The sequence below is a fragment of the Macrobrachium rosenbergii genome, chromosome 4 (genome assembly GCF_040412425.1).
Source record: "Macrobrachium rosenbergii isolate ZJJX-2024 chromosome 4, ASM4041242v1, whole genome shotgun sequence".
Classification (NCBI taxonomy): Eukaryota; Metazoa; Arthropoda; class Malacostraca; order Decapoda; family Palaemonidae; genus Macrobrachium; species Macrobrachium rosenbergii.
In genome coordinates, this window is record NC_089744.1 from 19,423,768 (window position 1) to 19,449,900 (window position 26,133).

General features: G+C 37.2%; 1 protein-coding gene across 1 annotated transcript in view; it reads right to left on the reverse strand.

The window, feature by feature from the left end:
* Nucleotides 1-2,791: 2,791 nt before the first annotated feature.
* Nucleotides 2,792-26,133, reverse strand: part of LOC136830880 (arylsulfatase F-like) — a 29,220-nt gene continuing 5,878 nt past the window's right edge. The window contains exons 3-12 of the mRNA XM_067090854.1: nucleotides 24,550-24,653; nucleotides 22,911-23,039; nucleotides 19,609-19,772; nucleotides 18,030-18,200; nucleotides 16,941-17,173; nucleotides 13,187-13,362; nucleotides 8,877-9,061; nucleotides 7,926-8,043; nucleotides 5,814-6,006; nucleotides 2,792-3,180 (exon numbers count right to left, since the gene is read on the reverse strand). Of these exons, the coding sequence (XP_066946955.1) occupies nucleotides 3,042-3,180; nucleotides 5,814-6,006; nucleotides 7,926-8,043; nucleotides 8,877-9,061; nucleotides 13,187-13,362; nucleotides 16,941-17,173; nucleotides 18,030-18,200; nucleotides 19,609-19,772; nucleotides 22,911-23,039; nucleotides 24,550-24,653 (1,612 nt within the window). The 3' untranslated portion in view covers nucleotides 2,792-3,041. The remainder of the gene's footprint in view (nucleotides 3,181-5,813; nucleotides 6,007-7,925; nucleotides 8,044-8,876; nucleotides 9,062-13,186; nucleotides 13,363-16,940; nucleotides 17,174-18,029; nucleotides 18,201-19,608; nucleotides 19,773-22,910; nucleotides 23,040-24,549; nucleotides 24,654-26,133) is intronic.

A 26,133-nucleotide genomic window follows, 5' to 3' on the forward strand; every position in this document is an offset into this window, starting at 1 on the left:
TCTAACCAGACCACTGAGCTGATTAACAGCTCCCATAGGGCTGGCCCGAAGGATTAGATTTATTTTACGTGGCTAAGAACCAATCGGTTACCTAGCAACGGGACCTACAGCTTATTGTGGAATCCGAACCACATTATAGCGAGAAATGAATTTCTATCACCAGAAATAAATTCCTCTAATTCTTCATTGGCCGGTCGGAGAATCGAACGCTGGGCCAGCAGAGTACTAGTGAGAACGGTACCCACCCGTCCAATGAGGAACTTCAAGGAATGGGGAAAATGAAGAGAAAAGGCAACAGCTGAGAACACTAGTCAGACAAACACCAGGAAATAAAAAGATTACGGTAAAATTACTAAGCATAAATGCAGACAAACCTGGAGTCACGGCGGTGTCGATGACCTTAGGAATTGTTATGCCAGACCACACAACTCAGTCAGTTAACCTAACTGTGGCTGTGACCAGGTATTGTTTAAGAAAGTCTATTTTCAAGATTGTCCTCAGAATTATGCAGATAAACTCATCAAGAAAAAGAATGGAATAATGATCAAGTGAAAATGAAAGGAAAGAAAGGAAGAGAGAAATATACGAACAAAGACATTTGTATTCGTTGGTTATTTGAGCAAGAAGTAAAACGGAACACAGCTCACACATATGTACACACGCACATACGCATGCCTTCTGTCACATTAAATAAAAAAAAAAGATTAGGGTGTACATCTTGCATACTGCAACAAGTATGAAGATAGAAATGCATGGTTATTTGAGCAAAAAGTAAAACGGAACACAGCTCACACATATGTACACGCACATACGCATGCCTTCTGTCACATTAAATAAAAAAGATTAGGTGTACATCTTGCATACTGCAACAAGTATGAAGATAGAAATGCATGGTTATTTGAGCAAAAAGTAAAACGGAACACAGCTCACACATATGTACACACGCACATACGCATGCCTTCTGTCACATTAAATAAAAAAAAAAAGATTAGGGTGTACATCTTGCATACTGCAACAAGTATGAAGATAGAAATGCATGGTTATTTGAGCAAAAAGTAAAACGGAACACAGCTCACACATATGTACACACGCACATACGCATGCCTTCTGTCACATTAAATAAAAAAAAAAGATTAGGGTGTACATCTTGCATACTGCAACAAGTATGAAGATAGAAATGCATGGTTATTTGAGCAAAAAGTAAAACGGAACACAGCTCACACATATGTACACACGCACATACGCATGCCTTCTGTCACATTAAATAAAAAAAAAAAAGATTAGGGTGTACATCTTGCATACTGCAACAAGTATGAAGATAGAAAATGGTTATTTGAGCAAAAAGTAAAACGGAACACAGCTCACACATATGTACACTGCACATACGCATGCCTTCTGTCATTAAATAAAAAAAAAAAAAGATTAGGGTGTACATCTTGCATACTGCAACAAGTATGAAGATAGAAATGCATGGTTATTTGAGCAAAAGTAAAACGGAACACAGCTCACACATATGTACACACGCACATACGCATGCCTTCTGTCACAATAAATAAAAAAAAAGATTAGGGTGTACATCTTGCATACTGCAACAAGTATGAAGATAGAAATGCATGGTTATTTGAGCAAAAGTAAAACGGAACACAGCTCACACATATGTACACACGCACATACGCATGCCTTCTGTCACATTAAATAAAAAAAAAAAGATTAGGGTGTACATCTTGCATACTGCAACAAGTATGAAGATAGAAATGCATGTTATTTGAGCAAAAAGTAAAACAGAACACAGCTCACACATATGTACAACATCATGCCTTCTGTCACATTAAATAAAAAAAAAGATTAGGGTTAACATACTGCAACAAGTATGAAGATAGAAATGCATGGTTATTTGAGCAAAAGTAAAACGGAACACAGCTCACACATATGTACACACCAGCATGCCTTCTGTCACATTAAATAAAAAAAAAAAGATTAGGGTGTACATCTTGCATACTGCAACAAGTATGAAGATAGAAATGCATGGTTATTTGAGCAAAAAGTAAAACGGAACACAGCTCACACATATGTACACACGCACATACGCATGCCTTCTGTCACATTAAATAAAAAAAAAAGAAACATCTTGCATACTGCAACAAGTATGAAGATAGAAATGCATGGTTATTTGAGCAAAAAGTAAAACGGAACACAGCTCACACATATGTACACACGCACATACGCATGCCTTCTGTCACATTAAAAGGGTGTACATCTTGCATACTGCAACAAGTATGAAGATAGAAAACAATTAGGGTGTACATCTTTTGCAACAAGTATGAAGATAGAAATTGGTTATTTGAGCAAAAAGTAAAACGGAACACAGCTCACACATATGTACACACGCACATACGCATGCCTTCTGTCACATTAAATAAAAAAAAAAGATTAGGGTGTACATCTTGCATACTGCAACAAATATGAAGATAGAAATGCATACTGAAGAAGCCTTTAAATAGAATGAGATGGACATTAAATGATTTTGGTGAAATTAAATGTTTAGGTAGCACTGATGGAAGCAGCCAGCTCATAACACTGTTTTCGTTAACATAATTTGAACTCTAATATAATATAATATAATATGATATAATATAATAAAACTCTCACCTGTTCAAAGATACGGGATGGCTTCTTCTCTTGTTTTATCTCTCTCGTTGCGTTTCTGGACTCTGGTTTAAAAGATTTGTTCGGTTGTCTTCTACCTCGACTTGTATGAGTTGGAGAGTAATTTATATGTAAAACAATAACCTTATAATTTGATCATTTATTAAACAAGTTCCAAGCATTAAGCCAGTAACTGAAATAATGAATGTTACAGAAACTCTTGACTAGATGCTTTTCTGCATAGGGTTTCCTCTCTCCTCATTTCTCCAGTGTGAAATAATCAAGAATATGAATGATTGAAATAATCAATATGTACCATCCAGACGTAGTGTAGTTAATATCCACGGAGGGAAATAGACCGCGTACATGAGGCATCCCAAAGCTGGAAGCTTTTCTTAGCAGGACCAACAAATAGGTTGGTAGAATGGCCTCCACATTGATTGTTTAAGAACGCTCATTGGAGAAGGTGGGTAGTAAACAGATGCCCTCCACTCCTTCAGATATTGCTGCAAGTAACTGACGATTTCCTTGTACCTGGAAAAGGGTTTACTTAAAACAGTGGGAAAACTCCGGGAGAAAATCTTTCATCGGGAAAACTCTTAGAACTTGTACCACTTACCAACATTAATAACTGAAAAAAAAATGAGAAGAAAAACTAACCTTCTTTACCAGCCTTTGGCAATTAAAAATTGGTTTATCATGCTGCAACGAAAACTGGTAGGCCTATTTTTTACCATCATTTATAAGTTAACATGATAAGAAGGGACCTTTTTAAAATAATAAGTGATATATGGAGCTTGCATGAAGGTTGGAGGAGAGAGAATTACATTTTTAATCACCTGTAGACCTGTTTACCAAAATTACTGCCGATTATCGATGTCTATGTAATATACTGAATTCTCTTATCCAGTAATAAACACGATATGAAATCCGTAGGCCTACCAACTCCCGACAGCGGGAACGGGCACGTGAGCTATCGGCAACAAAAACGGCTCCAGGGACCTGGCAAACCACGGGCAACCCCGGGTACGGCACGATCGCGGGCACAGTGAACTCAGGACCCGCCAAGTAATATTTTCTCCTGCTGATGGATCTCTCTCTCTCTCTCTCTCTCTCTCTCTCTCTCTCTCTCTCTCTCTCTCTCTCTCTCTCTCTCTCTCTCTATACTATATATGGCCAAAATATTGTACTCCCATTCAAGTATCCATATCAACAAGGTGAATGATAGTCTTACTGCGTAAGACAAACGAATGGAAATCCTATTGGATCTGGATACGGCTGTGCTAATTTCGTTCCATGCTTTTATCCAGGCATTCACTGTGACTCTGTAGTGTTCAGGGAACTTCAGTCTTTTATTGCCTCCTCCAATATCGTGATAAACAGTGAAGGACCAAGTGTTGATCCTCATTTAGTACTGAATTTTCATGAACACTCGCAAATCTGACAAGGCAGAACAAATGTAAGTCGGGTAACTCAAGGAACATTTTATAACTGCAAAGACGGAATTGATTACTAGTGAAAATGGTTCCTTGTTGCCTCTGAGAATTATTCTTATGGAATACTAGTGATGCATATGTTATTACATTGCATGCATTTCAGGTGTGGTTGTATTAGTATATTTTATTTTATTTGAAATTTTCATCTGCTTGGTTTTTTCCATTTTATCTTTTTCTTTCCGTCATTTTTTTAAGGTTCTTTTCTGCCATTTACATAGGCAGGATTCTTCAAGGAGAGGACTCTGTTAATTATATTGCTGCTGTAATCATAAATATACAGCCTGTTAGGGAATTTATCAGGTTCTGTGCAGAAAAAATACCTCCTACTAACAGCGAAAGACGATTAGTACTAAAAAATACGACAAATCCCGTGCATCTTGGCACTTGTTAGGTTACAATGAGAATTAGTACCACCTCCCAACATTTAACGTGTAAAACTAAAAGTAAATTTCATGTTAGATATATTCTGACTTTCTAAAGAATTTGAAATGGTTTTTTAGTCACCATCATCATCATCATCAATAATGTTTTATATCAGTTTTGTTACAACATAACTTAGACGTAAAGGGTTTCCTCCACTTTTTACTGTTTTGCAAATCCTCGTTGGTCTAGGTCAGTGGTTCTCAGCCTGGGGGCCGCGCCCCACATAGGGGGCCGTCAGCAATTTCCAAGGGGGCGCGAGCCCTAGAGCAAAAATAAATAAATTATCTAACTATATTCGTTATTCTCTTACAAGAGTCGCTAAGAAGCAGTGTCAAGTCTGTCACTAATTCATCCCCAAAAGAATAAAAGCCCCTTTTCTTTCTCCTTTTTTTTTATTTTCCTTTAAATCTGGGAGGAATTTTACTCATAGATGCAAGGGGGGGCTGCGGTTTTGGAGGAAGGACCACCTCTTAGAGGGGGCGTGGTAATGAAAAGATCAATAACCACTGGTCTAGGTCTTCATTTCTGCCCTCCCTTCATAATATTCCCGCTGGCCTTCACACTGCTACTTCTTGAATTACTAATCCTCTGACTAACCACTTTCCAGTCTTAGTTTTGTTTTTTTTTTTACAAACATGTAAATTTCGGTGGGTCTGTTAAACTCATCCCATATGGAATTTCATGAACCAAAATAAACCCTCATCTGCGGATTGACATGACAATTCCAGCCTCGTTTTTAGTTTTCCGTAAAATAAAACTATTGGGAAGCTATTTGTCTGTCCGTCCGCTCTTTTACTGTCCGTCCTCAGGTCTAAAACACTGCTGAGGCTAGAGGGCTGCAAATTGGTATGTTGATCACCCACCTCCAATCATCAAGCATACCGAATTGCAGCCCTGTGGCCTCAGTAGTTTTTTTTTTTATTTAAGGTTAAAGTTAGCTATGATCATGCATCTGGCACTGCTGTAGATGCCGATAACACAGGCCACCACTGGGCCGTGGCTGAGAGATTCATACAGCAATATACGCTCTACAGAAAACTCGATTGCGCCTAAGAAACTTCGGCGCATTTTTTACTTTTTTTTCTAGGTTTGCATGAACAAAAATGTCAGCTTATTTTTTTGTATGTAATAGAAACGGCCTCTGTGAGCTTGGAAGCGATTAGAATCCTCTCCTCATCAGTACCAGACCTGACCACATACGGACTAGAGTTCTTGGCGTAGACTTCATTACGAGACCAGAATACTTACTCATCTGACAAAGGACTAATTGGGAAATCTTCGTAGGGGTCAAACGAAAGGTCATACAGCTCCGGTTTATGAGAAATGTCTTCGTGGTACTTGTCTCCGTAACACAAGCATTGAGCTGTTGGTCCCCATCCACACTGAGAGCTTCCTTTATGCCATTTCACCTTTCCAAGGTGCATCTTGTAAACGTGGTTCCCTGGAAGAGTAGAAGGTCTTATTTCAAAGATTTGAAAGACAGATACATATTCACACACACACACATACATATATATACACATATATGTATATATATATATATATATATATATATATATATATATATATATATATATATATATATATATATATATATATATATATCCAGAAACGAACATTCATCGTTAATTTTCTAAATCAAGATATATTTTTTCAGATGTGATATTACGACAATCAACCGAAATCAAAGGAGTATAGAACCATTTTATGCATAAAAAAGTCTTTCCATTCGAAGCTGACCCTGAGGAGAGGAAGAGCTGTGCTCGATTAACCGATTATTGAATTAACAAGGAGAACATAAACGATAATTACGCATTGTGTTTAATCTGTTTAATTTGTCTTTCAAATGTCCTTTACATATCTTGTGCAGAACGGGACCTCAGGAATATACCGTTCTTCCAAAACGCTCCACAAATAAATTTGAGAGAACTTGTAATAGAAGGTTACTCAGTGCCATACCAAACGTTTGTTTAGAGATTTTCCATTAGAAACGAACTCACGATCACCGAGACAGGGAGCTGTACCTTTTCTAAAAATCAGCCTCAGATGTGATGGCCATTGTACGCCTTGAATAGTTGTATACTCCTTTGTTATTAAGTTAAAAAAAACTAAAAAACTGAACCTTTTTGTTGTTTTTATTTTCATTATTATTTAGTTTGCTTGAGAATGCCGTACAGTAAAGTGAAAGATCTCACATTCCATTGTTTCACTTTTCTCGTGGCCATATATTGTTTTCATATTGCATATCATAGTTTAATTCTCGTCATAAAGTTAGTTACAACTCATATATATATATATATATATATATACGTATATATATATATATATATATATACACATACACAACTCATATATATATATATATATATATATATATATATATATATATATATATATATATATATATATATATATGTGTGTGTGTGTGTGTGTGTGTGTGTGTGTGTGTGTGTGTGTGTGTGTGTAGGCATTCTTCGTGGAAGACTTGTAATACCTAACAGAAAAATTCACGAGGAGAAAAGTGCTTTACATAAAGTATGAGAAGTTAACATTAAACAGTTGTTTCATTTCTTATTACCATCCGTGCTCACGACCCAAAAGAACTTTTGAAATAAAGTCAATCATCGTTAGGAAGTTAAGTGCCAGAGAAAACGTAATAGAGAAATTACCATATTGGAAACATTAAAATTATTTGACTGAAATCATTTTAATATTTCCAACGATTTGTGTGCATTCTTTAGTTACCAGTAGAAAGTGACTAATAAGAAATTCGGAAATTATCTTATGCAGAGAATGCAGTTAAAGATCTATGAATAAAATAAAGCTCATATTACTAGGTTTCAGAAGAAAGCACCCCAGTCGGTTCAGAAAGTTTTCCTTGAACCAATAGCAAAACATTCAAAGAAATTTCGCAGATCTATGCTAATTTTCCTTGGACTTGTTTGGTACGGATTAAAGAAGTCTCCATTGTATTGGTTTTAAAATCTGCATTATAATCTAAAGTAAATTCTCCAACACAGTCTTAGACTACAATACATTTCGAATGACGTCGATTTCTGTTTTGGTTAACGAACTGGCCTAACAAACCTTGTCCTGTCAGAAGTCAGGAGCAGAATCAGACTGCAATTCCGGCGTATTAGATGAACTCACTTCTTGTTAAAGGTAAGTAATATTATTTGATTGATTTATTTTCTCATGCTCTTCTAGAGCCACTCGTTATGTGGGGCTGGTTTGGATGTTTTTTAGCAAATATTTTAAGGTGAAAGATAATTATTTCCTAAAATACAACATCAAACGAATGTAAATACTGCACTCCTATGCTTAGATGTTGGAGGTATCTTTGATAATCTTACAACTAACCTCTGGTCAGCCTAATGGCTCTGATATCCTGAGCACAGTGGTGGATCATGATCCTCTCTCTCGGAGGGGTCTTGTCGCCTTCCAGCAACAGATCGGCAATACTTCTCCCATCAAGTTCCTTCAAAGGAGGTCAGAATGTAAGACTAGAGATATAACATGGATGCAGTGCGAAGAGATCCTGCTGAAGAAAGTAGGGTTGGCTGGGGAACAGGGCTGAGGGAGAGATAATGGAGCCTGGACTGGGTGTGGAAGGAGCAACGGATAGCAGGCCATAGAGCCTACATATTTGGATGGGACAACCCTTTATTATTTAGAAAAAATAAAGAACATATAGATTTTCCAACAATCAACACTGAATTAGTATTGTTATTATTTCAGAAATATTAATAATATTTAAATACAGCTGCTGTGTTTATTTTTTATTCATCTATTTACTTTTAGACACTTCAGAGAACAGGTACTTGTCTCTAAATTCCTTTAAAAATCTAGACCGTGAAGGAAAGATTTGCTAATGCCCGTATAGGTGGGAAATTTTACCCGTGCAAACAATACAAAATTTTCATTTAATTATTTTCTTGCTGACAAAAGGCATATTGTTCCTAGAACCTTTTATTATTATACAATCTTTTACTCAGTGCTCATAAGAAGTTGCCAAGTTGTAACGTAAGAGGAAAAAATGGAAATTTCTGTATCCTGAAAATTTCAGAACTCAGTTTTGAACTAGATTCATATTTAGACCCAGATCATATTTCGTTTCTTCCGGGAACGACCCTATTAACTGGGCTGGTTCAAAATGATGCTACAAGATCAGAAATACCTCTCTGGTGAACAAAATCACACACATGACACACAATGATGAAGAGAAGATGGACGCTGACAACAAAACCTTCAGAAATAATCATATCAAATAATTCAATCATTAGATCACACTTCGGGACATTTAGAACGCACCTTGTTAGCAGCGTGGGGCACAAGCTCCTGCACTGGCGGTAACTGAGCTAGCTCTAAGACTGTGGGCAAGAGATCTAAAAGGGAAGTTGGTGTGTTTACAACCCTTCCAGCAGGTAGATGTCGTGGCCAGCGGTAGATCCCAACCACTCGAATCCCTCCCTCACTGCTACCTTGAAGTTTGCCTCCTAGGAAGAAGATAGGTCCGGAAATTGAAATGAAGGAATTTGAGATGACCAGACCAGTTATTTCAAGTGATGGGGAGCCTCTTTGAGTACTGAGTCCTTCAGAACACAAGCATTGTTTCATTCAGTAATCATCAGATTTGGTGTAGAGATAATATAGTTGCAATTCAGACGAAATAACTTGAAAATATCGGCCGCTTATATATTTCATATATTTGCATTGCCTCTATTGCGCTTCTCGTAGATAATATTCAGATGTCGTTCACTAGAGGCTAAAATAAGTAAAACCAGTGTACAATCACTCAAAAAAGTTTTGCAACATACTTCAAAAGTTTTCGGACAACAGCTTATAATAGCTGGCGCTATTTGGCAACTCAGTTGTAAGCGAGTGAAACAACTGAACACTATAGTGGTGGGTCCGAGAAATTACCTGCAGTTTCCCTTAAACAGGGCTTTTTCTGATACTGCTTACTGTTGTCATACTTTACTTAATAAAAGGATGTTACTATAATACCTCAGAGGTCATCGCTGTTCTTATATTTTAATATTTTCATCTCCAACTGCCATCACTATCGTGGTTTTATCTCCTTCATATGTGTGAACTTTGTAGACATAGGCCTACGACTGTTATAAGCTGAACTATTAGTCTTATTAACATCAACAAATACGACTTTTGTAAAGATTTGCTTGCACATTATTATTAATCAAATTTTGAATGACTAATCCTATGTATATTGTGAACTAGTGAAACTTAATATAAAATATACTGAACTAGACCAACAGATTTCACGTATGTTTTGTAATACATAGAATATAATCATGGGCGCTACGCACACATACACACACACACACACACAAACACACACACACACACATATATATATATATATATATATATATATATATATATATATTAATGCCGTTATCATGTGTTATTTCTCATTTCTTTCATTGCTACTTAGGCCTATCATTTTGATGCCTCTTTGAAGTTAACCGAATATATAACGCATATTTTTGTATTTCTTATTATCTAAGTTTCTAAAGAATTAAAATTAGCAAGAAGTTCAACATTAATTTAGTTAATGCTAAACGCCAGCAGTGAAGAAGACTACCATGCTCATCAGTGGAGAATGTCTCCTCCTGTTCGCAAAGATGATTCTTACAGAAATCATCGGCCACTGGATTATATTATAACGCAAACCCTAGCCTCTATTCTTTGTGTTTCGCTGATATGAAGTGTTTCTTGGCAGGAGTATGATGAAATAATATTTTGGTCTCATGTAGCCTGTTACGGATGGTTTGAGCTCCTTAAGTGATCATCCGATGATGATCTTTAACAGTAGTGCAACAATGGGGTCGTCCTCCACTTTTTACAATGAATTTATCATATTTCTTCGTTCTCTCTGTTGTTTTATTCCACTATACATGGTTGTTTTATTTACGCTAAGCTGCCGAGCAATATCTACAATAGAGACATTAGTCTTATGCAAGGTAATGATTGTGGTGCGGCAGTCTGTTGCCCATCTAATCGGTGAAAGTAACGAGACAGTTTAGTTTAATTTTCCTGCCCGAATGTGGAGTCACACGATAACATACGACGTTACGAGATTTTTTCATTTTTGTTTTTGACAACAATAATGGTTGAATTCTTTCTTTCTTTATTTATATATAATTTCATGGATGATTATTCAGTATTACTTTATTAGTCAATAAGCTTTTATCTGGATTCGAAATATACTTTCTTCTTTGACTCTTTTGCCCAATCATCTGAAGTGAGATTTTTCAAAATGTTTCGTCATTTTTCGTAATATGAATTTTTCACTCACTATTCTTTTTTATATTGTTAACCGTATGATTAATAACCATAGTCGAATAAGAAAATTGCATTTCCTTGTAAATATCAAAAGAACAAATTACTGTTAGGTGAACGAAAACTTCTGGAACATGTTGCAAAACATTTTTGAGTGACTGTACAGTACCTGTGTTGTGCACGGGAATTCATAATGTCTCTATGCTCTGAGATAAGCTTATCTTTTAAAGAAAATACCTAAAGTTTCTTCAGTAAGACTGACAAAAGCAATGAAATGCATCCACATTGCATATACTGTACATATAAAAAAAATAATTTGTAAGTCAAATTTGGTGACTATGAATCATGAGAGAGAACCGTTTTATTGAGAACTACCTAGTTAACCCACCATAGCGTATGTAATAATAATGAAATTAATAAAATCCATTGTCTTGCTAACCCCAGTGTTAACCTTTCACCTATCTTTTCGCTTTCATACTTATGCAGATATTCCATTACGTCTGTATTGCACAGCTATTTCAAGAAATTTAAAGAAAGCCTGACATTCTTCTTCTTTTAACGTGCTTTTTTTCCCATATATATGGGGTTAGCACGATGCCCTCTTTTTGAAGGACTTTGATTTGGCTTTGGGGTAGACCGTAGTCTCGATCGGCTACCCTGCCTGTCATTGCTTAGACCCTGGTAGCATATGTACATGTATTGTACCAGTCACCAGCGCCCTTTCTCCCAGCAGCGAGAAGCTTTTACGCGGTTAGGTCGACAGTCGAGACGTGTGAGGTGTCTGTTATGTTTTTAGATGTTGGAGTGGCTATGTTTGTGTGTGTATTAGTCTGTAACACCCATTTGCTTTTAAGCAAACCTATCCATTGATTACATACATAATCCTGGGGTGTCTACGCGGATAGCAAAGTGTCCGCCTCTCTGACCGGTCGAGCTGCGGATTTGAACCCGCGCCACAGACCTCTAACCGACTTGGCCATCGAGGCTCTTAAAGGAAGTCTGACATCATAACTCATTAAAAATTCAGACTTTGGCCACCATTTCTTATAGAAAGAATGTGACATTAGGCAATACACCTTCATTATTTTTTTGAAAATTAAACTCTAATGCACAAACTTTTTGACACAAAAACTCTTACATGGGTGCTATATTAGCTGTGAGATATTTTTTCAGCTACCTGTGTAGAAAAAGTAACAGAGAGCAGAAGTATACATTTATGGATATATTAAGGCACCTGAAGTAATTCGAAACTGAGCACAGGCCTCTATGGGCCTAAAATGATCTGAAGTCCAGGGCTCTAGGCGCTATGTAATATAATCTTTTTGACAAAAATTCAATAGAAGGCTGTTTGACTGGAATAGAGGGAATGGTCGGAAGGAGTCATTTTTCCCAAGCAGGACGGGAAATAGAATAAAGGTGTTAAAGATGAATGTAACACTTAAAGTTATATGAACACCATATAACTCAGTGTACTTTCTATTTACGTTCCCAGATATGACTGAGAATGTGAGAGCAGTAAAACATCACGAGATTGTTTATCAGCATATGCTAACACGAAATGAACACCTGAGCTTGGTGCTAACAAAATAAGCATAAAATTTAGTAGAACCCTGTTTGACAAATAGGACTCTTGAGATCACGATATTTGAAAAACAAAAGAATTGTGAGATAAGGTGAGAGACCAGTGATTTTCGTATGAGAAATTCAATCTGTATTAACAGCAGTAAATCTGTGACTGTGTAGTAGTGCTTTTCCATGCAAAAAGAAAAGTCTGGACTCGTCGTCATGAGTCAAAAATGACCAGGTCAGAAGGGCCAGACTCTCTTAAGACTGCTTATAAACCAGGTGATTCAGTGAGATGGGCTTCTAGTAATCTTCATTCATCACAAGATTAGAAACAAAACATCATTCATAATCCCTTCCAGTGGTTACATTCCATCTATATGTAGCATACTGTATAAAATAACTGCTTTCCTTTCCCTACCGCATCTTATAGTGACCTCTACATTATTCAGCATTTTAGCCATTCGAAGGCCATAAGTACTTTGCCAACACTACATCAAGACTGCTAATGACTCATTTGCATTCAACGGCCACACTTCATTTTTACCAAAACAGTACCTTCATTTATCTCAAGTTAGGCTCCTATTGACTATTCTCCCTTCTATAACAGGGACACTGACACCTTCCTTGCTTCACACATTCCGTGACTCAACCTTTTTCTTATGGTACAACCATCCATTTCACTTATTCACAAACCCATTATACAGATTAACCGCTTTCATTCGTCCCCCAAACATTTGTTTGGAGCAAATCACCTTTGAACAGTCCGTTGTGGCCACCGATGCGCTGTCCACGAGAATCTTTAGAACTTATTGCTGCTCCATGATCTGAGGTGAAGTAAACGATGGTGTTATCCTCGAGGCCAAACTCTTTCAGTGAATCTAAGAGCACTCCAATGCTTTCATCCATTTCTTCTACATTGTCTCCGTACCTGAAAGAAGAAGGCATTTTGTGCTCAGACCATTCAGATAGTGCGCTTTATTTTTTTTACAAAGCGAGTTTTTCTTGTATAATGTAATATATGTAAACTGCAATATTTTCAAGTTTTCTTTTGTAATTTCTGTTTTGAGTAAACACTTACAGGAAAATCTTAAACTCCATTTACATAAGTAAGTACATTCAATTACTCTTTGACTCAGACAACATCGTTTCCTCTGTTCCCAAGGATTTTTCAGCGAGGTACTACTGGTTACCATAGGTTCATTTCAGACACAACTTGATTAGTGAGACCAGCATTGATATATGGAGCTGAAACACGGCCGGGCAAGAGAACACAAGAGAAGAAACCAGTGTAAGGGCGACAAATCGCGCCTCTCTTTCCTTGTGTTTCTCTTTTCAGAAGTACATTAATCACGTCATGTTTTTTACCTGTCTTTATTTCAGATTCTTTGTGTACGTCATCTTATGCATCATTGTACGGCCTTTCTGCCGATACGTATATCTACCTTTTATATGCCATGTAACAAATGTTGTACGTATTTTTATGCTTGCCAGAATACACAAATCATGTATGGACGCAGCGGGTGGCCTTGGGTCGCCCGCTACCGTTCCGTCCGCTTTTTGTCTTATAAACACCTGTCGAGAATAATAAAGTCCCCCACCAAAATAACTTTCATGCATCATAATAAAGTTTTCATCTAACCTACCCATCTCAGACTCATCATCAACATAGAGTGACGGGCTGCTCTCAGAGCAAGAGCCCGTGCTGGCACAAGGCCAGCTAAATCTGAAACAACAACAACAACAACAACAACAACATCAACATAATAAAGAGTTTACGGGCTGCTCTAGGAGCAAGAGCCCGTGCCGGCACAAGGCCAGCTAAATCTGAAACAACAACATAATAAAGAATCTGTCTTTCACTCCTGACTTTTCTTGAAGCCTCACACCAGTCGTATGGCCGTGTGATGAGAAGGGAGGAAACGTATATAGGACGAGTGGTGCAGATGGAGGCGCCGGGTGGGAGAGAGAGAGAGAGAGAGAGAGAGAGAGAAAGTGGACGGATGTTAAAGATTTTCATTAACATTCATTCACATTGTTACAGGACAGTGTGTATGACCGAGCCAGGTGGAGGAAAGCTGTCAGAAACATCGACCCCACACAGAAGTGGGAGGAGAAGCAGATAAAGGAGATTTCTGACACAGCTTGTGAATAACAAAGTAGTTTATTCATCAAAAATGTAGTTCTTTTATTGTCTGGTAGGCCAAGTTAATGAACTGTATTTTGAGGTTTATGATTCCTATCTCTCTCTCTCTCTCTCCCTCACATTGCATATTTGATTAGATAGGCCACGTTTTGCCTCCAATATTATCATTCAATCTACTTTAAATACATTTTCTCACTCTATTGTTCCTCTTTGACGTAGGTATAGCCTCTTTGTTTCTTTCTTGGCGTCATTGTCCACTAACAATTTGATGGTCTGTGTTTTGAAGGCAGTGTACAACTGCACTTAATTCGTAAAGTAAGTTGTGGTATTTCTGACAAAAATAAAATTACCATTACTCTCTGTGAATGATTTTGATTCCTTCATGGGGCTTTTCTATTTCCAACTGACGATCTATATTTTCAGTGAGGTACTGAAAGATTGCGCCTTGGTCTCTGTGGAGCAAAAAATTAGGCTGGTTTGAGTATCCACAGGTTCCTGGTGTAAATTTGCATAACGTTTATTGGATTTCTGTGCTTCTCACAGACAGAAACTGAGCTCGGCCTCTTTAAAAGGGATGGCATTATATGAGGTCCCTCTCTCCATATTCTTATTTTATTAAATCCTTAGTTTTTCTTTGAGGGAATAAGGTTCTCTAGAAGTTGTGGTAGATTGTAATTGTTTCCCTGCAGCCTTCTTTATTAGTGGCAAAATCTCCTTGGCTGTAAACTGGTGTCATTCTGTCTCATGATTTACACCTCCACCGTAAGATATCCTCAGACTTTTTACACAAAACTTTCATTGATAATTTTAAAGGTTGTACCCACGAGCTGCTGTGTGACTAACCTTGAAAGACATCGAGCTCTACTTATGAACATTGTCCTTACTAAGTTGTCATACCAAGTTTCTTCATTCATTTTTTTAACTCCCTATAGATTTCCAAATTCGAATTTTATTTCTTTTCTTGTTCATGTTTTCTTGTCCTAATCTCACACTTATAGTAACAGTGTCTGTAATTCAGTGTCACTAATGATGATACTCAAGAGTTCAAAAGAGACTGGAGTGCCATTTTAAATTCATTAATTACATACAATGCTTGAGTTTTACTGAATGGTGTCATTATATGTATATTTACTTTTGTTGCTTTATCTTTATATGTATAATTTTTTTTCCATTCTACTTCTGTTTTTTTTTTACATTTGGGCATTTCATTCGTGAGGGCTTGCTTTGAAAGGTAATAGCCTGACTGACTTGTTACATGAGTGTTTGCACACAAACACACACACACACACATATATATATATATATATATATATATATATATATATATATATTATATATATATACTGTACATATATAATAAAAATGAATGTTTGTATGTTTGTCGCTATCTCTGAACCTCTTGACAAACCAAGACAAAATTTTTCACGTTAGAAAGGTTATAACTCAAATTCAAACACGTACCCCCACGATAGACAGACGTTTGTCCCAGTTATCCAGCCTACTGTCCCTTTTATGTGGATATTAGCTGGTAGCTTATTTTTTGAAATCAATAAAGTTGGAAAGTACGATAAACACTTGGTTCTCCTCCCCTACCGATCGAACATGAAGTTGCTGCTTCTTTTGGCCCGAGAAAATAGGGTTATCGTATGCAGAGAGTATTAAAAATGCCTCTTAACATTACGTAAGAAAAATTCATACATTTTTAACCATCCGGAAATCACCAGAACTGCTATCATCAAATTATACCTACTGTAAATAAGAAGAATTTGTCAGCCGGTATTTACAGTATCTCTTGCAAAATGAGTGAAAAAGTCTACTTTGGACAAGCTATCCACTCCTTTCCATAACGTTTTTTGGAACAGAAGTTCTGTCAGTTATGCGCAACAAATCCCTGCTAGTTTCTACCATGAATGGAACTCCTCTGGACATTGTACTGACAAAGACGACTCTTTCTTGTTGCTTAAAAGTTTCTGTTTATATATATATATATATATATATATATATATATATATATATATATATATATATATGTATGTGTATATTATCTGTGTGTCTATGCATGTATGTGTATGCTACTGGTTAATGTTTATTCACAATTTAAGGGATGATTTCAGAAGATAGTAACCTATTTGCAGGAAGGTTTTGGGTAGTGTCAAGCTTGTGTTCCTGGCTTGATCTCCTAGCAACAACAATATCATGACAATTATTATTATCAGTTCACCATCTCTTGCTGTGACGGGATGGACAAATGAATGCCTAAATCTTTCCCAAACCTGGAGTTGAAAACAAATATCAAGTGAAGAGAAAGCGTATGAGGTCATTTTATACATATCAGTGGAAATAGGATCCTGCGTCGTTTTTACCTTCCGTGTTTGCTAACGCCTTTCATATGGGGGGCGGTGAACATGGGCGTGTGAACATGAGCGAGAGAGTGGAACAGGAAGAAAGGGGCGTCGTCCTTGGCATGAGCCTTCAAGAACAACCTCGACTCCTCCGCGAGGCGCTGCGAGAGGCCCTCCAGTTTTATGGGGCTTTCGACTACCTTGTCCTGCCTCATGATCAGTGAGTTTGCCTTCACATGAAGCCACGATGATACCTGAAAGGGTATAACGTAGAATTAATATTCCTTATTATCACTGTCTCAAGAGGAGAACATCCAAAGCTACACAAGAAATGAATAAGGTAGCAAAGGAGGAAGTGAGAGATAGAAGACAAAAATTTAGTGCTTAATTCGACCAAATACTTGAAGGAGAGAAAAGTTATACCGAAGAGCCTGTGAAATAAATATTTTTAAGTGCTTTTGAATGTGGCCGATAGAAGAGAGAGAGAGAGAGAGAGAGAGAGAGAGAGAGAGATCTGACTGATGGAAGAACGGAAGAGGTTAGTTCATACTAGAGAACCTATTGGAGTGCCGGTAGAGGATGTTAGAAAGTCAATTAGAAGTTGGGGAATGGACAGGAGTGTGAGGTGTTAAGTGTTATTCCAGTAATTGATCAGGGCATACAAGGCCTGTTTACACGAGGAAAAGCAAGAGGAAAAGAAAATAACTAAGTAAAAGGGTGAAATGTGGGTTATGGAACTACGGAAGCAAAAGAAAGAACACAGGGTAGGAAAAGAAAAAATAATATAAACACCTAAGGTGTAATTTTCGCCCTCGTGGTGTTTTCACGTTCATAAATCCTTAGCTGTCTATTTCTATATCTTCAACGAATGTTTTCTGCTTCTCTTTTTTTCGTATTCTGTCATCCGTGTAACCTATTTTATACAGTCTTTCCTATATACTGATTTAATTTCAGTTCCTTGAGGTTCCCACTTTCCTCATTGCCCTTGGATAAGGCCAAGCCTTCAAAGCCCCCAAAAACCTCTACACTGTCAAGCCCAGAATTGTCTCCCTCCCTCCATGTCCTTCTTCATGTCTGAATCAGTACCCGGCCTGCTAGGCTATACCTTACCCCCCAAAAGGTTCCTTTCCTCGGACCGACGTGAGTGGCGAAGAACCAGACGACGAAGAAGATCGCGTCGGTGAGAACGAGAAGAAGGATGAAGGTGGAGAGGTTCCAGCTGAATCTTTTCCTTCCGAGGAACACGCTGACGACACACAGCAGCCAAGTTGCGACCAGCGCCTATAGGTTAAATGAAAGACATTAGGCTTAATCTTCTTCTTTTAACGTGCTTTTTCCCCCGTTTGTATGGGGTAAGCACGATGCCTTCTTTTTGAAGGACTTTGATTTGGCTTTGGGGTAGACTTTGTAGTCTCGACTGGCTGCCCTGCCTGTCATCGCTTAGACCCCGGCAGCGTATGTACATGTATTGTACCAGTCACCAGCGCCCTTTCTCCCAGCAGCGAGGAGACGTTGCGCGGTTAGGTCGACAGTCGAGACGTGTGAGGTGAAAGACATTAGGCTCAATACCGGATGTTAATTAAAGTTTCCTATCGCATAAAGGCTGAAAAAAATATAATATCCTTCAGATATTCTAACGGTGAATGTTACCAAAGCTTAAATGCCTCATGAAATAAACCTAATGTGGTATGGGAGGAAAATCCACATTGATATGCAATTTCTAGAAATGTATATAAATCGTAAGCTTCTGCTAATGTTATCAGTACATACCTTCATTCTTCATAGTATTTTTGGTTTTAGTTTGGTCAAGTTAGCAGTAGCTAACGAAAGCTTACTAAATACTTAGCTTTCTGGACATTGCATATTATTGTGGATTTTCCTTCCATTGACCCGAGTGCTACACAGCATTGATGTCTTAGGCCAATGTAGTATATTTTCAGTGTAACAAAAGGTCCGAAATCTATACGAGGTTCAGTTGCAATGTGCAATACATAACAAACATTAATAAATGAGATCATAAATTATATTATGAAGCTTATTTTTTTCAAATCGTTAGTCGTAAGTGTTGCAATGTTTGGATAGAATCGCGAACACTTTCATAAAAAAAAAAATAGTGATGAATGTTCGTTTTGGGTTAAATTCTTTCACCAACGTCAGTTTTCAGTAGAAATAGCCCAACATTTACGAAGAACGTGCATACCTTTTAAAAGATAAAAAGGTATGCTTTTCTCCATGAAAATGTGAGGTCAAGAAAGTTTTTGCAATTTTTAGACATTTAGTGAAGAAATGGTACAGTCAAAATACAGACTTTTTTTTTTTTTTTTTTTAGAAAATTTCCTTCTGAAATCATTAATCTCTGGGCAGTTTTTCCCTTTGGAAGTAAGTATTCTTTTTTTTTTTTTTAAAACTCCTCTGATAAAAGCTGTTTATAGCGCATTTCTTTCTAAAAAAAATATTTAAAAAATCTTTCATCTAGTTAACATTGCATCATAGAAAATGGTGCTTTTAGGTGATAAAAAAACCTAAAACATGGCGTTTTTGGTATAATCTATTACTGTTCAGTACGAAAAAGACAGCGGCTACTATGTTGGCCCACTACGTTATCAATAAAAACTTAATACTTGTTCTACAGGAATCTTAGCTCTAATTATAACGCCAAACCCTTTCTCGGTTATCGCATTGTTCCTACCTGGTACTTTGTATCTGAGATTGGAAACTTCCAGAAAGGATGGGATTCTCCAAACTGATAAAAGAGGCTCACTGGAATTCCATAGAAGGTCTGGAATCCGTAGAGAAGAGGTCCAGGACAGGACACACCGAATAGGCTGCAATGCATTCCGAGATGCCATTTACCTGGCGACGAAATAAGTAGGAAAGTAGGAAATGCTACTTGACAAATCTGAATATTAGATCTTAAAACTGAAAAAGGAAAAAGATAAAAGCTGAGTTAATAGCATCCTATATAGTTGTTTCTGTTTGTTGCTTGAAATAATGTTGGTTTGGATCATATGACAACAAAAGTAAATATAGGCTACTTTGTAAAGTGAAATATAATTATAATGCTGTTCTTTACAAGTACTTTTTGTTCTTAAAGAACTTGCCTATCAAGCTTCCGCAGAACAGAACACCCATGTTTGTATGAAACGAGGAGAGAAGAGCGCAGAAAAAGCAAAGACGAACAATCAACCTCTTAGAAAAATTGGACGATGTTAACAGGAAGAAGAAGAAAGATTTATAGCCTCAAGATCATTATTTAAAATACCATAAGTTTCAGATCTATAATGTCCGCGTGTTCACGACGGTGACAATATCGTTTGATATACTTACACAGTAATATTCACGAGTTATATGGTAATATTAGTGATCTATTAGTTGTCTCCAGACTACGTGATATATTCCCATGCACAGAAACTTTGGTTTTCCAAATGAGGCACTTATCATCGGCCTAAAGAAACCAATACTTCTTAGATGTGATGATATTCATAAGGTATAAGGGGCTGACGCTGTTTAGTGGAATAAGTACCCTGCTTTTCAAAAGACCTTTGATGAATTTGGTTTCCATGAGATCTAAATTTTTAAAGTTTGTGTCTGAAGTAACTTTTATTTAAGTTCCATCTATCTAAATCCAGATTTGGATGATACTGTTTTTAAATATACTTCTGAATCTGGCTGTGAGCATATCATAATTGCTTGTATCTAGTGTTCACTGGTTGCTTTGGTGTTAAAACTAGCACTGATGGTCCTCCAACTGAGACTGAGGAAGTTGTTCCTGATTTGTGTAAATCTTGTAAGACAGGAATTTTGAGTGATCTTCCACTTCTGAACTTGTCTGTGTGTTTCATTTTGCTAGCATAGTTGATACTCGAAATTATTCTCGGTTGTTGAACCATGCTAGAGAAACAAGAGGCTAATCGTCTTTGGAACAGAGACTGATCTGATTTGTCATGAAACAATTATTCCCAACGGAGAGCTGGGCTCAGAGAGTTTATGCTACAATTGAAAAAGAATACAGTTTTACCATAACATAACTTTTTCATATAATTCTGGAACATAAATAATGGGCTACTCTCAAATCAGCACGTTTTAGCCGAGACTCAACGGTGTCTCGGCTGCTTAAATAATGGTACTGTCATTGTCCAGAGTGAGCAATATGCAGAGCTATCAGAAAATCTTTGTGTTTCATCCCTGATATCCTAATGCTAATCTGAAAAATTTAACTTTCATTTTCACTGAAAATCATTTATTTTACTAAGCTGGAAGATACTGATGGAGTAAGAGCCTGTGTTGGACTTCTTACAATATATAATGGTATATAAATTCTGGTCATGGATTTTTGGTTTATTGTTGATCAACTAGGCCTTTTTGACTTTATCTTAGCTCTAAAGTTCGATTTTTTTATAAGCAGCCTTTGCTAAAGAATCCGCAGCCGACCGGTCAGTTTCTATCACATGTTATTAGACAAATAATTGGTAATGTTGCGCCATAAATTAGATATAGGAGTGGTGGCTCTTGCCCCTGAATGTCTCTTGACAAAACATCTGAACGCCTAAGCTGAAGGAGTCATCTGTTCCTCAGTTTGCAAACTGGGACTTGTAAGAGCCTGTGGTCTCTTGATGAACTTCTTACAATATATATCGTACAGGAATTCCTAAATTCTGGTCATGGATTTTGCTTGGTTTTGGCAAAACCCTACCCGAGATTGTTGGTCTAGAACATGGGATTCCCTAAAGGCAGCCTTTTTTTCCATTTTGTGTATATGGGAGTTGATCCTGATGATGAACATGAGCTTCATTTATCCTGTTATGGCTCTTCATACCCAATGTCTGAAAAAAAACCCTTATTAATTTCTTTCCCAAAGAGGTCATGAATGCATGTCGTTCCTAAGCAACTGGTCTAGTGATTTTTATAGTACTAATCATCTTGAAATTTGGCTATCCTCCGCCTTGTTCTTAAGATATGAAGATAATTCCAACGGCCCTGACTTTTCTTTAAGTTAATAGTAATGATATTGCCGTTTCAATAATAAAACCTTTTTTTTAGTAGACAAAAGGTTCAAATGTGGGGTTTTGGAGATAAGTGCATGATAACCAAAACCCTAGTGTTGAAAGTTCTTATCAGAATCTAGAAACGCTTGTAGTGAAAATAAACTTTAAAAACCAGTTTGAAACATTACCACAGGCTGTCTCCATACCCAATTCCTTTGAGAGGTCATAATGTATGTTCAATCTGGATTCCATAATAAATTTTCTAGAAATTTTCGTTGATTCTTGCCATCTCTAGAAATATGAACTAATACGTTCCAGACATTGTTCTTGCATCAAAGGAAGGTTTAGTCATGGTCAAAATTTTAGCCGACCTGTCGACAGCAAAGACATAATTCTGTGCTTGTATATCTGCGAATCTTCAGGTTTGAGGACCGGGTGTTCTCAGCAACTTCATAATTTCATATTTCTATTCTCGTGAAATTTTAGCCTGTATCCCATAAAGAGGGTTTTCTTAAATAACCGTCACGTCAGTGAATGTGCGTGATTATGTACAGTCTTTTGGAGAAGTTAAGTATACCTTAGTTTAACCAGACCACTGAGCTGATTAACAGCTCTCCTAGGACTGGCCCGATGGAACAGACTTATTTTACGTGGCTAATAACCACTTGGTTATTAGCAATGGGACCTACAGCTTATTGTGGAATCCGAACCACATTATACCGAGAAATGAATTTCTATCACCAGAAATAAATTTCTCTAATTCTTCATTGGCCGGCCGGATATTCGAACTCGGGCCCTGCAGAGTGCTAGTCGAGAACGGTACCGACCAGTCCAACGAAGAATGTTGTCTTTTGGAGAATGTTCAGTCTCTTTTGGCTCGGAAACACTGCTCACTAAATTTGACTCTTTCACTAACTTGACGTGTGAAATAGCTGCGACCGCTCTGGTAATTTAAGAGAGAGAGAGAGAGAGAGAGAGAGAGAGAGAGAGAGGAGGATCTGCTTACCAACAATGGCCGTAGTATAATTTGCAGCCCTAAGTGCAGTTGCCAGGGTCACTTCGTCCAGCGGCAAAGCGACATTGCTACTTGTGTGTGGAATGATCGGTACCTCCATCCTTTTATCTGAAGTTAGACCTGAGAAAACAGATCATCATAACATAGAAAAGTGGTGAGACATCTTTATTTCTTTGTTTGAAACCCTTACAGCAGGAGATGTAGACCTACATAAAACAGTACAGCCAAAGCGAAGCCTACATGGTCCTACTAGAGACATGTGGGGTTTCACTGCACTATGAGCTTGATAACCAAATGCTAAGTTTAGTCATCTAGACCAAAACTCGCCATAACCAGTAGTAAATGCAATTACAGTTAGAAATTACAAATAGTCTTGAAAGAACTGAGAGCTAAGCAGTTACATGTAAATTTGATGCCAGTTATAACAATTGTTAAAATAATAATTGCACGAACACCGCCGCCCCCCTAATAATGGGCATAAAGTCCAAAATGGGTGAACCATACCAGACCTAAACTGATTTGACTGGTCGACTCATGTGCTCAGCTTCCACTCAGCCACTTTTACCTGATTACAGTTTCTTTGTATAAGAAAGAGATTACTGAAAGCTTACAGTCATAATATTGCTTACTAAAAATGAGTAGGTGTAAGTCAGGTAATATAACTGGCAAGGAAAGAGCAGTGTGTATTTGCACAAAAATGTTTGCGCAAACAAGCAAGCAACGGGAAGGTTGTGAGAGATATAAGAGAGTAAAAGTAAAAACCTCTGTGTGGGTACATGATTACAGGGGAAGATTAAAAGTGAATGGTAGAAATTCAGCGTGGAGTGGTTTAAGAATGTATAGTATTCAATTTAATTTTCTGAGAGTGATTAGAAGCTTTTTATTTTTTTTTATTTTTTTAAGGCAATGCTTGTGAGAGAATATACACATGGGAGAGTGACTGGTTTGTTATGAAAGTTGGTCTCAGTCAAGAGTGTGTTAAGTTTTCATGGCCCTTTAATATTTTTGTGAATGAGGCGATGAGGAAAGTTATGTAAAGCAGAAATGCGGGTGAAAGTTTGATGACAAAAGGGATTATGAATGGAGTATGTCGTAGCCGATGTCTGCAGATCATTCAGTATTGGTGTATGACACTGAAAAGAAGCTGCAAGAACTAGAAAAAGAGTAGGTGATTGCTTATAGGTTAAAGAAACATGAACATAATTGTAAGCAAAGGAAGTTAATGAGTGTAATGACTGTTAATATGGATGTAGGAAGGATTTATGTGGATAATTCTTGTAAATATTTTGTAGTAATTGTAATATGATGTGAGGGAGATGGAAGAGTAAATCATGGAAAAGGTGAAGCAAATAAAACTGCCAAAACGCTGGGAACTCTGCGAAGGTTTTGGCATAGATGAGGAATTTCTCCTCATGGAAGTAAAGTTTGGATGTTGAAAGTGAATACAAAAAAAAGTAGTCTGGTCATATAGACAGAATAACGAATAATAAACTGGTTAAAAGGGTATCTAATTTAGAAGTTTTGGGAAGGAGGAGGAAGAGGTGATCATGAAAAAGCAAGTTAGATGGAGAAGAAAAGGTGTTAAAACAGAAGGCTTTAATATCCAAGAAGCAAGTGAGTGTACACTTACCGTACCTAGAAGGATATCTACCAGTCATCAAAGCAGCACGGCTTGGGGTGCACACAGCTGCAGCTGCCAGATGATGGGTCAGCTTGACTCCTCCTGCTGCAAGTCTGTGGAAGGATTTCATTATTGACCACTGCTGGGTTTCCTGTGTGTTTTCGGTTACTGGATCCCACTAGCTATGTATGATACTAAACGTATTCATTTCACTACAACTTAAAGGATACATATAAATAAACATTGACGGTGTTGTATATTTATAATGTTGTTCTGATTGAGATTTTTTCTGCCTGAGGCTCTTACTACTGTATTCTTTATCAGACTCTTATGGTTCAGTATAACTTTTGCTGTGGTGCAGAATGATGCTGTTTCTGAAATATATACTTCAACATGTGTGGTATCCACATATTAAAACTTCTCTGTTGAAGCTCTCACTTCAAACAGTTTGTGGTTTTCTATAAAACATTGTTTACCAAGATTTTGGGCAAACATAATGCATGTACTAGAGACATAATTGTCCATAGCAAGAATAGAGAGGTAGCAATCAAGCCTCCGATATTTTTAAAGAAATTATAAATTTCTTGACACAAAAGCCAGCCTCTGGATCTCATTCCCAGTGCCCGTATGTTCAGGTGTCTGATGGACCTGTCATCAACCTGTATACCACTTTACAGGCCTCGAGTTTTTACCAATTACAGTGGCATATATGAAAAGTAGCAAAATGATTCAGCACAATTGCAGATCCCTCCCAGTGTTTCTCCTCCCCAGTGCCTTCAAATGAGCAATGTCAGCAGCCACAGTGAAAAATTATTTCTTGGACTCTTATATTCTCAGTGGCTGGTCCCAAATACCTGGTGACTAGTAGTAAGCAGTTTGCACGTAAAATGAATCACGGCTGTGGCATGACAAATACAATTTTAAATTACATTGCACTAAACAACCCAACACTTGTACGCATACATTTTATTTTCGTTGAATACTCATAACATGTACACTCCAAACTTTTGTGAATCATACATGCATCAAGGTGTGACTGGGCACATTGTTTATGAGTACAGATACGATTTTCAAGTCAAAAGATGGGTGTTAGAAGAGGGGGGTGGGTAGTTCATCCCATCAGACTTTGTGGCTTGATTTGCAAAGAAGTGTTGTAACATAATTATTTCCACTTTTATTTTATATATGATGTAAATGGATGTTTTATCCCTGTCTAAATAAATAAAAGTAAACTCACCTATGAGCTGATTGTTAAACAAGGATTTTACCACTGCACATTTTGTTACAATATAAATAGTTTAACCAGATTACTGGGTTAATATTCTTTCCTCTCATAGGGCTGTTCCAAACGGTTTGTTCTGAGTGAACATGTTAGATCTTATTTAATATAATGCAAGTCATGACAAGTTTAATAAGATAAGCTAAAGATTTTGAAAATTCATAAAAAATTTCGTTTAAGACATTGTTTCTGCTGTAGGTTGAAAGTTGGACAATTACTATGCATTCAGAGATTGGATAATGCCCACAAATTTTTGTGGTGTCTTGTTCATAATAATCTTAACTACTGACAATAAGCAGACAATTATGCTGAAA